A 14,978-nucleotide genomic window follows, 5' to 3' on the forward strand; every position below is an offset into this window, starting at 1 on the left:
GCACTAACCTGTTAAGTTAGGTTCCTTTTTTGTAAATTCTTTCACAGGATATGGGCATTATCCATCTGTAGTTGTTTTCAAGAAGATGGTGATGAGCTACCTTCTTCAACTGCTGCAGTTCATGTGATATAGGTACACCCTCAGTGCTGTTAGGAAAGGAGTTCCAGGATTTTGACCCAGCGACAGTGAAGGCACAACAATATAGTTCCAAAGCAGGGTGCTAAAAGCCTTGGAGGGGAACTCCCAGTGGTTGTGCTCCCATGCAATTGCTGCCCCTGTCCTTCAAGGTGGCAAAGGTCAGAATTTGAAAAGTGTTGTCAAAGGTGTCTTGATGAGCTATTGTGGTGCAACTTTTAGATGGTACACACTGCTGCCACTGTGTCAGTGATTGAGGTGGGGCGGGGGGGTTGGCGGTGGTGGAATTAATGTTTAAGGTGGTGAATGAGTGACAACCACTTTGTCTTGGATGGTGTTTACCTTCTTAACAGTTGTTGGAGCTGCACTCATCCAGGCAAGTGAAGAGTATTCCATCACACTCCTAACTTATGCCTTGCAGCTGGTGGACAACCTTTGGGGAGTCAGGAGGTAAGTTATTCTCTGCCAAATTCCCAGCCACTGACTGCTCTTGTAGCATTCTACTACCAGATAAAATGATTTTCCATCTATCCATCATCCATCTCCTTTGATAATCTTAATGCGGAGATGTCATTGTTGGACTGGGGTGGGCACAGTAAGAGGTCTCACAACACCAGGTTAAAGTCCAACAGGTTTATTTGGTATCACGAGCTTTCAGAGAGCTGCTCCTTCATCAGGTGAGTGGAGAGTTGGGTTCACAAATAGGGCACATATATAGACAAAGACTCAAATGCAAGATAACAGTTGGAATGCGATCCTTTACTGGTAATGTGGAGGTACAGGTAATTCTTTACAATGCGAGTGGAGAGAGATTTAATCACAGGTTAAAGAGGTTCAAATTGCCTCAAGCCAGGATAGTTAGTAGGATTTTGCCCATGCCAAATGGTGAGGATTACATGTCGTGTCACATGAACCCAAGATCCCGGTTGAGGCCATCCTCATGCATGCGGAACTTGCCTGTTTCTGCATTGTCATGTGTCTTGAAGGCCGCCTTAGAGAACGCTTACCTGAAGATCGGAAGCTTAATGCGCTTGACTGCTGAAGTGTTCCCCGACAGGGAGAGAATACTCCTGCCTGGTGATTGTTAAACAGTGTCTGTTCATCCGTTGTCGTACTGTCTGCATGGTTTTGCTAACGTACCATGCCTCGGGCCTTCTTTTCTTGCAGCGTAACAGATAGACAACATTGGCAGAGTTGCAAGTGTATGTACCGTGTACCTGGTGGTGATGGTATCTGTGTCGATGATCCAGCATGTCTTGCAGAGGTTGCTGAGGCAGGTTTGCATGGTGTCGTGGTTCTATTCTTGGATTGTCCATTCTTGAACACATGCATCTCCATTAAGGATGGTCACCTCAGCACTTCACAGTACCACAAGCTTGCAGATAACCACACAATGTTCCACTTCCTCAGCTTCGGCTCTAAACATGTTAAAGAAGCCATCCCCTATGGACAAGCCCTCAGTGTACACAGGATCTGCTCAAATGAGGAGAAACACAACAAACATCCACAGACGCTGAAAGATGCCCTCATAAGAACAAGATATGGCGCTCAATTCATCAACTGACAGTTCCAACTCGCCACAGCAAAAACCACACGGACCTCCTCAGAAGGCAAACACAGGACACAACCTACAGAGAACCCTTCATCATCCAGTACTTCTCCAGAGTGGAAAAACTAGGACATCTTCTTTGGAGCCTTCAACATGTCATTGATGAAAACGAGCATCTCACCAAGGCCATCCCCACACTCCTGCTACTTACCTTCCAAAAAACCACACAACCTCAAACAGACCACTGTTCACAGCAAACTACCTAGTCTTCAGGAGAACAATGACCACGATACCACACACCCTCTGCAAGGCATGCCAGATCATCAACATGGATGCCATCATCTCACATGAGAACACCATGCACCAGGTACATGGTACATACACATGCGACTTGGCCAACATTGTCTAACTCACACGTTGCAGGAAAGAATGTCCTGAGGCATGGTACTTTGGCGAGACCATGCTGACACTACGACAACGGATGAATGGATACTGCTCGACAATACCAGGCAGGAGCATTCCCTTCCTGTTGGGGAACATTTCAGCAATCAAGAGCATTCAGCCTCCGATCTTCAGGTGACCGTTTACCAAGACAGCCTTCAAGGCACACCACGCAGAATTGCCGAGCAGAAACCGATCACCAAATTCCGCACACGAGGGCAACCTCAACCATGATCTTGGGTTTATATCACACTATGTGTCATCCCCATCCTACTAACTGACCTGGCTTTAAATAATTCACACTTCTTTTAACTGTGATTAAAACTCTCTCCACTTGCATTATCTGTACCTGTAAAGACTTGATTAACTGCAAAGACTCACATTCCAACCATTATCTTGCAATTGAGATTTTGTCTATAAATGCCCTGTTTGTGAACCCTACTCCCTACTCACCTGGTGGAGCAGCAGTGCTCCAGAAGCTTGTGATACCAAATTAACCTGTTGGACTTTAACCTGGTGTTGAGAGACTTCTTATTGATAATCTTAAATAGCTCATTCAGATCATCCCTTAATCCAACATGCAGAAGGCAATGAGTCTAGTCTATGTAACCTGCTCTCATCATTTCACCCATTCAAGAACCAGTAATATTCTGGTGACTCTGCACTGCTTTAGTTCCAAGGCTGACATACCCTTCCTGAGCTGTGGTGTTCAGAACTGAATACTCTTCATATACAATGAATATACTTGTGGTGCAAGTGCATCATCCATCTAAGGTTGAACTGGTGCAACCCAGTGCATGTCTAACATAACTTCCTTGCTTTTGTAATCTATTCCCTGTTGGAAAAACTTAGGATACTGTATGTTTCATTAACCACGCTCTCAACATACCCTGTCATCTTCAATGACATACATTTATACATCCAGGTCCCTCTGCTCCTACACCCCTTTCAATTTGTACCCTTTTATACTAAATTGATGCAAGTTAAGAAAAGGACAGCAGAGTTTCAGATCATTTTAAGTTTACGGAGGGTTCAAGGTGGAACCCAAGCCAGGTGTGTTTTGGAATAGCAGAATTTAGCATTAACAGAGGCATGAACGAGGGCTCCAGCAGCGGATGGGCACAGTTGAGCAATGTTTTAGAGATGGGAGTAGCTGTTTTAGCGTGGTTCAAATATGAAGATCAAAAGTGACACCGAGATGACAAAGTGATGTTGCCGGGGGAGGGATGCAGTTGGTAGCTAAGGAATGGAAAAAACATTGGCTTCAGCCTTCCCAATACAATTGCAGGAGCAGAGATAATTGCCATCTAATAATCACAACCATCTTCCTTTATGCCATGTATGACTGTAACCACTGATGGGTTTTCCTTCATTCCCACTCACTTCAATTTTACCAGGGTCCACTTCTGTAGTTCAGCTCCTTTGTCTATGTTTTGGCCAATGCTGTAATGAAGTCTAGAGCAGAGTACTAATGCTTTGATCGGATCAATTATTGTCACATGTATTGGTACACAGTGAAAAGTACTGTTTCTTGTATACTACAGACAAAGCATACCGTTCATAGGTAAGGAAAGGAGAGGGTGCAGAATGTACATTACAGCCATAGCTAGGATGTAGAGAAAGATCAACTTAATACAAGGTAGGTCTACTCAAAAGTCTCATGGAAGGAGGGAAGAAGCTGTTCTTGAGTCGGTTGTTATGTGTCCACTGAGTTTTGTATCTTTTTTCATATGGAAGAAGGTGGAAGAGAGAGTATGTCCAGGGTGCACAGGGTCCACCTTGGCAATGCGTGAATATTATGGAACAGGTAGGGGAACTTCCATCTGCACTGAGTCATTTTGTACCTGACCAGTTCCAGGTGAATGTCATGACACTGAGCTATCACCCCTGCTGGGTCTGTTCTGCCAGTGGAACAAGGCATATCCAGAGAATGGAAGGCAGGCGCTGTCATTGACTTAAAGATATGATTCTGTGAGTACGAACACATTGCGTTGTGACCTGACTCATGTGGAAGGACTAAATTTAGACAAGTTCCCAGAAGCCAGTGAGGAGGACTTTTCAGGGTCGACTTGGGGTTTGCCCCTATCATTGCCTAGTTGTCTGTCTACTTTTAGCCTTATTGTTTCTCATTGGTTTGATACAACTTCTAGGGCACTTCAGGGGGCAGTTACAAAGCCACACATACTGCTGTGGGTCAGGAGTTACATGCCAGCCAAACAAGATAAGGATGGAAGATGTAATTTGCTAAAAGGATATTAGTGAATCAGTTGGGTTCTTACAAGAATCCAGTAGTTGTATAGAAACTGTTTTTTTTATTCCAGATCTTATTTAATTAACTGAATCCATGATGATGAGATTGAATTAATGTTTCCTAATCATTAGTTTAGGCCTCTGAATTATTAGACCAGTAACAGAATCAGTGTATTAATTTACTACCACACTATTTGAATATATCAATATACTAAAATTTCATTTATTCAGTGCAAACCTGATTTCTTGCCTTCACAACTTTGGTTGTGCTTATGCATCCATATTTACTATTATAAACTGCAATGTCAACTTTGTCCCATCATTCTAAATGAGAGTCTGACCTCATGTTTCCCAACTTGCTCTCCATTTTGCATAAATGGTTCATTTATCAACTAGATACAGCCAATGCCACAGCATATTTAATAATTGTCTGCACTCACCTCCAGATAGATAGAGGGTGGATTATGGTCCCCACCAAACTTGTCCAGCAGGGCTTCAATATGCTCCTGTGTTAGTTTGATCATCTGCTTGATGTTCCAGACCTGGTTGTAGAAAATAAAAGCACTTTAAGTTAAAGCAAGATGGGGTCCAGAAAGGATCAAGTGAGGAAGCGGTGGTGGGGAGGAATGTACCTTGGACCGACACAGTTTTATTTGTTGCAGCTCAGTCAACATTTGGGGATGCAAGCTTCAGCCTGCGACCATTTCCTTTGCAATAGTTCCAACCCTTTGCACCAACATCACCTGATAGCAGAGTGGTTAGCATTGCTGCTTCACAGCTCCAGGGACCTGGGTTCAATTCCCGGCTTGAGTCACTGTCTGTGTGGAGTTGCACATTCTCCTCATGTTTGCCTGGTTTCCTCTGGGTATTCCAGTTTCCTCTCACAGTCCAAAGATTTGCGGGTTAGGTTGATAGGCCACGCGAAAAATTGCCCTTAGCGTCTTGAAATCCATAGGTTAGAGGGATTAGTGGGTAAATATATAGGGGTAGGCCTGGGTGGGATTGTGGTCGGTGCAGACTTGAAGGATTAAATGACCTCTTTTTGTGCTGTAGGGTTTCTATGTTTCTATCACCTCTCATTGGCACTCACAGTTTGCAAAATATATGCTTGGTGTCCGTAACTTCTTCCTCCGGGATCTGCAGTCTTCTAATTCTGGCTTCTTGACAACTCCACCATTAGCATGTGCCTTCAGCTGCCTGGTCTCAAGGCTCTGGAATTTCGTTCCTAAACCTCTCCACCTCTCTATCAATATTGATGCTAAAGTGTGCATGCAATGCAGCAGCCTGGAAAGTATCATGCATGCCTTGTCGGTTGCATTTACTTGTATCTGCATAAATCAGCAATCGGCATTATGGTATTTAAACCTCAATCTAAAACATCCCCTGGAATCCTACTATCACTGATGTACAGATGTTCAACCCCACTGTAGTCTAGAACAGTAATGTAGAACATCCACTATTGGTCGGGAGGGAGTTCCAGGATGTTGTCCCGGCAACAGTGAAGGAACAGCAATTTAATTCCAATCAGGATGGTAAGAAACTTAGAGGAAACTGCAGACGATGATGTTCCTATATTTCTGCCCTTGTCCTTCTTGGGGAATCAGAGATTTGGAAGGCACTGTTGAGAAAGCCTTGGTGAGTTGCTGCAGTGAACCTTGTAGATGGTACATACTGCTGCCATTGTGCATCAATGGTGAAGGAAATGAATGTTGAACATGCAGATAAGGTGCCAATCAAGTAGGTTGCCAGATGGTGTTGAGCTCCTTGAGTGTTGTTGAAACGATACTCGTTAATGCCACACTCAGTAAATTAATGTCTTGATGATCAAGGATAGGTAGTCTCAGAATCATAGTCATTACAGCATGAGGAGGAAGACAGTCAGCCCATCAAGTCTATCCCTACTCTACGTAAACAATCCAGTAAGTCCCACTGCCTACTCTATTTCCATAATACTGAGACTTTTCCCCCCTCAAGTACCGCTACCTCATGCCTGGTATTTAGCTTTTTTTGCCATATTTGGACCAAGCTGTACTGAGGTTTGGGTCTTGCCTGGATAAGTGCAGCACAGGATCACTCATGCAACTCAACACTAGTTTTATTTAAAGTTTATTTATTTATTAGTCACAAGTAGGCCTACATTCACACTGCAATGAAGTTACTATGAAAATCCCCTAGTTGCTCCACCCCAGCACCTGTTCGGGTACACCTAGGGAGAAGCTAGCATCGGCAATTCACCTAACCTGCACATCTTTGGATTGTGGGAGGAAACTGGAGCACCCGGAGGGTACCCACACAGATACAGGGAGAACATGTAAACTCCACACTGACAGCGACCCAAGCCAGAAATTGAACCTGGGTCCCTGGCACTGCGAGGCAGCAGTGCTAACCACAGTGCCGCTCCATTTTGGATTCCGAGTATCCCGGGTAAAGCAGCATAGACATGATTGGCTTTTACTCCACTACCTTCACCGTTTTAATATTCATTCCATCCCTCACTGACGCACAATGGCAGCAACATGTACCATCTATAGGATGCACCAGAGGGATCCACCAAGGCTTCTTTGACAGCACATTCAAAACTAATGAACCCTATTGCTTTGAATGTCACGGCACTGGCTTATGGAAACAAATCACTTTCAATTTCCTCTTCAAGCCGCATGCCATCCTGAATTGGAAATATCATTCCTTCTGGTTGGTCAAAATTCTGGCGCTCCCTAAGAGCATTGTATATGTACCTACACCACAAAAGTCAATGGCTCCATGTGGCAGTTCAGCAGCAGCTTCACATGGACAGCAACAGCACCACTCTCTCTACAGGAATTAAGGATGGACAATGTCACATTCCATGCCCAAATGCAAAATATTTCTATGCCAGTATTATACCTAGAAAGATTTCTATCCAATAGTATAACACACCACAAACACAACATTGACCAGTATCTGAATGATAGTAAATGACAGATCACTTATCCATCATAACAGTGAACCATTGTTGGAGAGACAGGCAACAATACCCAACATAACATTACACTGAATATTGTGCAGTGACAGACCTATCCTCACCAAAATTTACCCCAGGGTGTACACTGCCAAGACCTGTTTCCACCAGTACAGTAATAGTGTTATACACTGACAAATCAGTAACTTACAACAGTATTACACAGTGACAGATCTATACCCATGAAACAGATCTGTATTCCAGTTTCGTACTGCTACAGACCTGGACACATCAATACTGTGCCCCAGTATTACACAGCAACAAACCTATCTTTACTAATACTACAACTGATTTAATTTATTGTTACATGTATTGGTATTATACAGTGAAAGTATTGTTTCTTGCACACTATACAAAGCATACCGTTCTTAGAGATGATGAGGAGATGCCGGCATTGGACCGGGGTGTCATGGATCATAGAGGTTTACAGCATTGAAACAGGTCCTTCGACCCAACTTGTGCATGCTGCCCTTTCTTTAAACTCCGGAGCTAGTCCCAATTGCTCGCATTTGGCCCATATCCCTCTATCTTACCCATGTAATTGTCTAAATGCTTTTTAAAAGATAAAATTGTACCTGTTCTACTACTGCCTCTGGCAGCTTGTTCCAGACACACACCAACACTTGTGTGAAAAAATTGCCCGTGGACACTTTTGTATCTCTCCCCTCTCGCCTTAAACCTGTGCCCTCTTGACTCCCCTACCTTTGGGCAAAGATATTGACTATCAAGCCGATTTCTGCCCCTCATTATTTTATAGACATCTATAAGATCACCCCTAAGCTGCTTACGCTCCAGAGAAAATAGTCCCCGTCTAACCAGCCTGTCCTTATTACTCAAACCATCAAGTCCCGGTAGCATCCTAAGAAATCTTTTCTGCACTCTTTCCAGTTTAATAATATCCTTCTACAGGAGGGTGATCAGAACTGTACACAGTATTCCAAGTGTGGCCTTACCAATGTCTTGTACAACTTCAACAAGACGTCCCAATTCCTGTATTCAATGTTGTGACCAATGAAACTAAGCATGCTAAATGCCTTCTTCACCACTCTGTCTACCTGTGACTCCACTTTCAAGGAGCTACGAATATGTTTCCTTAGCTCTAAGGTGGCACGGTAGCACAGTGGTTAGCACTGCTGCTTCACAACTCCAGATTGCTGGGTTCAATTCCCAGCTTGGATCACTGTCTGTGTGGAGTTTGGACATTCTCCTCACGTCTGCGTGAGTTTCCTTCAGGTGCTCTGGTTTCCTCCCACAGTCCAAAGATGTGTGGGTTAGGTTGATTGGCCATGCTAATATTGCCCCTTAGCAACCTGGGATGTGTAGATTAGAGGTATTAGCAGACAAAATACGAAGGGATATGGGGGTAGGGCCTGGGTGGGATTGCAGTCGGTGCAGACTCGATGGGCCAAATGGCCTCTTCCTGCACCGTAGGGATTCTATGATCTCTTCGTTCTTTAACTCTCGCCAATGCCCTACCATTAATTGAGTAAGTCCTGCCCTGGTTCAATGTACCAAAATGCATCACCTCGCATTTATCTAAATTAAACTCCATCTGCCATTTGTCAGCCCACTGGCTCAGTTGATCAAGATCTCGTTGCAATCCGAGATAACTTTCTTCACTGTCCAGAGGACACCAAGATTGGTGACACGATGAAAACTTACTAACCATGCCTCCTATAGAACATAGAACATAGAACATTACAGCGCAGAACAGGCCCTTCGGCCCACGATGTTGCGCCGACCAGCTTTTAAAAAAAAACAACACTAACCCACTAATCTAAACCAATCCCATTTCGTCCATAAACCTATCCACAGATCTCTTAAACGCCCCCAAACTAGGCGCATCTACAACTGCAGCTGGCAGGGCATTCCAGTCCCTCACCACCCTCTGGGTAAAGAACCTACCCCCCCTTAATTTAAAGTCGTGCCCCCTCGTGCTAGCTTTCTCCATCCTAGGAAAAAGGCTATCACTATCTACCCTGTCTAAACCTCTAATCATCTTATATGTTTCAATAAGATCCCCTCTTAGCCGCCTTCTTTCCAGCGAAAACAACCCCAAATCTCTCAGTCTCTCCTCATAGGATCTCCCCTCCATACCAGGCAACATCCTGGTAAACCTCCTCTGCACCCTCTCCAAAGCCTCTACATCCTTCCTGTAATGTGGGGACCAGAACTGCACACAATACTCCAAGTGCGGCCGCACCAGAGTTGTGTACAGTTGCATTATGACGCTGCGACTCCTAAATTCAATCCCCCTACCAATAAATACTCTCATCCAAATCATTAACATAAAATGACAAATAACAGTGGACCCAACACTGATCCCTGAGGCACACCACTGGTCACAGGCCTCAGGTTTGAAAAGCAACCCTCTGGCTTCTGTCATCAAACCAATTTTGTATCCATTTAGACACCTCACCCTAGGTCCCATGAGGCTTAACCTTATGCAACAACCTACCATGCAGTAAGTACCTTGCTAAAGTCCATGTAGACAACAACTGCACTGATCTCATCTACCTTCTTGGCCACGCCTTCAAAAAAACTCCATCAAATTTGTGAGACATGATTTTCCATTCACAAAGCCATGCTGATTGTCCCTAATCAGTCCATGCATTTCAAAATGCCTGTAGATCTTTCTCTCAAAATGCTTTCCAACAACTTACCCATCATAGATGTGAGGCTCACTGGCTTGTAGTTCTCAGGCTTTTCCCTGCAATCCTTTTTAAACAAAGGCACAACATTTGCCACCCTCCAATCTTCAGGCACCTCACCTCATCGACAATCGATGTTTCACATATCTTGCTACGGGACCCGCAATTTCCTCCCTAGCCTCCCACAAAGTCCTGGGATACACTTCATCAGATCCCAGAGATTTATCTACCTTGATGCAGTTTAAGACTTCCAGCACCTCCTTCTCTGTAATATGTACACTCCTCAAGACATCACTATTTATTTCCCCAAGTTCCCTAACATCCATGCTTTTCTCAACAGTAAATACTGATGAGAAATATTCATTTAGGACCTCACCCATCTCATGAGGATCTGCACAAAGATGACCTTGTTGATCCTTAAGAGAGCCTACTCTCTCCCTTGTTACTCTGCTCCTTCAACAGGTTGCTCCAAAAGCTCGTGCTACCAAATAAACGTGTTGGACTTTAATCTGGTATTCTGAGACTTCTTACTGTCCATAGAGAAGGAAAGGAGAGAGAGTGCAGAATGTAGTGTTACAGTCATAGCTAGGGTGTAGAGAAAGCACCAAATCTGTAAGAGATTGAATTAAAGGATGGTTAGAAAGCTTAAAAGAGTTAGAATGAAGTTTTAGAAGCATAGAACGAGAGTAGGGCACACCTTGCAAGAAGTTGCCTCACATGGGCGCCATCTTGGGAAAAAAACTGTGCCAGAAACAGCCCTCTACACATCAGTACTGTAGTCCAGTGACAGACCCCTGTATCCACCAATAACATACCTGTGTTCTACAGGACAGAGCTGTCCACACAAATACTGTTGCAAAGTTTTCATCAGTGACAGATGCAAGCACACGACTGCTAACAGTTATAGAAGACGGCCATTTTGGCCATCAAATCTGCACCAACCACAATCCCATCTAGACTTTATCACCACAATCCCACATTTATTCTGCTCGTCCCCCTGATACACTAAGGGACGATTTAGCATCAACCTAACTCGCACGTCTTTAGAGTGTGGGAGGAACCGGAACACCGGAGGAAACTCATGCATGTGGGAAGAACGTGCAAACTCCACACAGTCACCTAAGGCTGGAATTGAAACTGAGTCCCTGGCAATGTGAGGCAGCAAGTACTGCATCCCAGTATTGTACACTGGCAGATGTGTACCCACAACTTATGAACTTGTTATAGACAGAAAGACCTGTATCCACCAGTACTGTAACCAGATTTTCACACTTGAGACTCACCAATACAATACCCCAGAGTTATACAGTGACAGATCTGCCCCACCAGCACTGTAATCCAGTGTATACAGTAACAGATCTGTCCCCTTTAGTACCGTACACTAGTGCTTTACAGCAACAGAGCTACCTCACCAATACTGTACACCAGTGTTATAGAGACAGAGCTGCCCCACCAGTACTGTACCAGTGTTAGTGACAGACCTGTCCCCACCAGTACAGTACCCCAGTGTTTTATAGTGACAGACCTGTCCTCACCAATATTGTGATCTAACACTATACAGAGACAGAGCTGCCCCACCAGTACAGTATCACAGTGATAGACCTGTCCCCACCAGTACCATACGCCAGTGCTATACAGTGGCAGATCTGTCCCCCATCAGAACTGCACTGCAGGATTATACAGTGACAGACGTCAATCCACCAGTAATGTAACAGTGTGATATAGTGACAGAGCAGCACAAACGAGTACTGTGCCTCATTGTTATACAAGGACAGGACCTGCGTCCATTAATACTGTACCCAGTGCTTTACAGTATCTGACTTTTCTCCAGTGTTATACATTTACACACCTGGCCCACCAGCAGGGTACCTCAGTGTTTTCCAGTGACCAAGCTGTCCACATCAAGACTGTACAAGAATGCCATACAGTGACAGACCTGTCCTCACCAGTAATGCATCCCAGTATTATTTGGGTACTGACTAGTACCCAAAAATAATGTACGCTAATATTACACAGCAGATGACCTCAGGCCCACCAGTATTGCACCCTAGTGTTAAAAATGATAGGCCTGTCCCCACCGGTAGGGTACCCCATTGTAAGACACTGACAGACCTGTCCTCACCAGTACTGTAGCCCAAGACTATACAGTGACAGACAAGTCCCTATGAGAATCATGCCCCAGTGCTATAGTGACAGATCAGTTCCAATCAGTACTGTTGCAGCGTTTAAAGAGTTACAGACAGACAAGTCTCCACAAGAACTGTGCCCCAATGTCACGCAGTTACAGACGTGCCACCACCAATGTTGCATCCCAGTGTTATACAATGACAGTCCTGTGTTCACCAGTATTGGACCCTAGAGTTTTACAGTGACAGAGCTGTCCCCACCAGTCCTGTACTGCAGTGTTGAATAGTGACAGCACTACTAACGCATACAGTGTTTTACAATGACAGGACTGTCCCCAACAGTACTGTAACCCATGTTGTACAGTGAACAGGTCTGTCCCCACCAGTATTATAGTTCACTGTTATAGTGACGGAATTGTCCACACAGTACTATACCCTGGAGTTATTCAGTGGCAGACTTGTCCACCCGAGTAGTGTACCTACATTTATACAGTGACAATCCTGTCCCCATCAGGGCTGTGCCCAATTTTTTTACAATTACATACTCTTTCCCCCTCATAACGTGTCCCAGAGTAATAGTGATAAACTCATATCCACCAGTACGGTATCCAAGTGTTACATGCAGGGATAGACTTGTAGCCCATCAGTGTTATGTATACCCTGTGTTACGTAGTGAGAGACATGTACCTGCCAGTATGGTAAAGTGTTATACAGTGCAAGGTGTATTCCCACTAGTCTGGTTCCTCATTGTGATATGGTGACAGACCTGTTGCCACTTGTACTGCACACCTCTGTATGCAATAACAGACCAGGTCTGAACCAGTACTGTAATCCAGTGTCAGTGACACACCTGTCCCCACCAGGATAATACCCCAGTGTTATAGAGTGACAAAACCATCTCTTTCAGCACTGTATTCCCATGTTATACAGTGACATAACTGTCCCCACAAGTACTGTGCCCAATGTTATAGAATGTCAGACTTCTCCCCACCAGTAACATTCTCCAGTGTTTACACATTGACAGACTAATAATCATCAGTATTGTACCCTAGTGCTAGACAGTGATAGACCTATCCTCATCACTACAGTACCTCAAGTGCTACACACTGCCAAGCCTGTCAAAGAAGCACTGTATCCCAGTGTAACACAGTGACAGACTTGTCTCCATCAGTACTGTACCTCAGTGTTATACAGTCTCAGAGCTGTTCCATCCATACAGTGCATCAATGTTACACAGTAACAAGCAGTCCCCAGCAGCACTGAACCCCAGTGTTATACAGGGATAGACTCATGTCCCAGTAATGTATACCAATTTTATACTATGACAAACATGTCACCATCAGTACTGACTCCCAGTTTTATACAGTGACAGACATGCTCCTACCACCACTGTATTCCAGTGTTATACAGTGACAGATCTGTCCTCAACAGCACAATACCCCAGTATGATGCAGTGGCAGACCTGTCCCCACTAGTACTGTAGCCCATTATTATACATTGACAGGCCATTCCCCACAAGTACTCTACACTGGGGTTTTGCAAGGACAGGTCTGTACCTCAGAGTTACACAGGACTGTCCCATTACTGTAGCCAAGCACTGTACAGTCACATAAATGACCCACAAGTACTGCATTCCAGTGTTAGACAGTGAGTGAGCTGTCTGCACTGATACATAAGAGAGTAACAGACCTGTTCCTCACACCCCCCCGCCAAATCAGTATACCAAACAATTATACAGTGACAGACCTTCCCCATCGATACTGTACCCAGTCCAGCGTTGTATACCAGTGTTATACAATGTCAGACATATCCCCACCAGGATGGAACCCCAATATTATACAGTGACCCTGTGCCGCACAGTGACAGACCTGTCCCCACCAGCACTCCACCACAGTGTTATACAATGACTGGCCTGTCTCCACCAGTGCTGTACTCCAGTATTATACAGTGACTGGCCTGTCCCTATCACTACTGTACCTAAGTGATACACAGTGGCAGGTCTGTCACAGGTGCACTGAACCCGAGTGTTACACAGTGACAGTGCCGGGTTTTGTCTAGAAGCGGCTCCGGCAATGTCCAGATGTGCGTGCCCCTTTTGCTTGTTCCGCCTTTTGACCGGTTCTCACCTCCTCGGGGACGCTCAGGCCCTCAACCTCCTCCCCTGCCGAATCCATCAGCTCCTCGGGGCCGTTTAGCGCCGGCGGATCGGGGCTGGCGGCCGCCATCTTAGAGCCAGGCCCGGCCGGATGTGACGTTAGCGGTGGGGGGGAATGCACGGACCGGCGTGTGACGTCAGCCAATGCAGGGGCTGCTGGGAGTGAGGTCCTGTCAGATGGGGAGAAAGTGAGGCACAGGTCCTATCAGGATGAGGACTTTAAGAAAAGCAAGTGTGAAAAGACGAGCATTGCAGTTATGAACACCACAGTAATGGTGTAAGAAATCATACCATGGTTCATGAAATGTTCTGTAAGATCTTAGCCAACCAACCAGATTGTAGGCTAACATCTGCCCAGCTATGTACAGTCCATGCAAATCATCTATTTCAAATGGTTGGAAATATAGCTCATATCAGTTGTTTATGGGAAGAATCCCAAAATACTTTCTTGTGCTGTGTGATAATCATCCTGCCCTAGAAAGTACTAGTTGCCCATTTTCTGTGCACTTGAATGTTCTTGGTGCAGGGAGAAGGGCCCACCAAGGCAGAGGGATCAAAGAAAACTTAGTGAGCTTTCCAGCATTGCACAACAGATGAACTTCAATCCCAGGAATTTAATATAGTGTAAAACAGAGCGTGTGTTAGGAAGACAGTAGCTCTCCAATATGGCATT

The 14,978-nt window shown here is 44.9% G+C and overlaps 1 protein-coding gene across 4 annotated transcripts in view; it reads right to left on the bottom strand.

The window, feature by feature from the left end:
* braf (B-Raf proto-oncogene, serine/threonine kinase) overlaps positions 1–14,375 on the bottom strand; it is a 130,504-nt gene extending 116,129 nt beyond the window's left edge. For 2 of the 4 annotated variants that reach the window (XM_080190608.1, XM_080190605.1), the window contains exons 1-2: positions 14,277–14,375; positions 4,816–4,917 (exon numbers count right to left, since the gene is read on the bottom strand). In XM_080190608.1, the coding sequence (XP_080046734.1) occupies positions 4,816–4,917; positions 14,277–14,375 (201 nt within the window). The remainder of the gene's footprint in view (positions 1–4,815; positions 4,918–14,276) is intronic. The other 2 variants (XM_080190609.1, XM_080190606.1) reach the window with 1 other exon arrangement.
* Positions 14,376–14,978: the final 603 nt, after the last annotated feature.

Source organism: Carcharhinus amblyrhynchos, chromosome 6 (genome assembly GCF_965287045.1).
Source record: "Carcharhinus amblyrhynchos chromosome 6, sCarAmb.v2.hapA, whole genome shotgun sequence".
NCBI classification, from domain to species: Eukaryota; Metazoa; Chordata; class Chondrichthyes; order Carcharhiniformes; family Carcharhinidae; genus Carcharhinus; species Carcharhinus amblyrhynchos.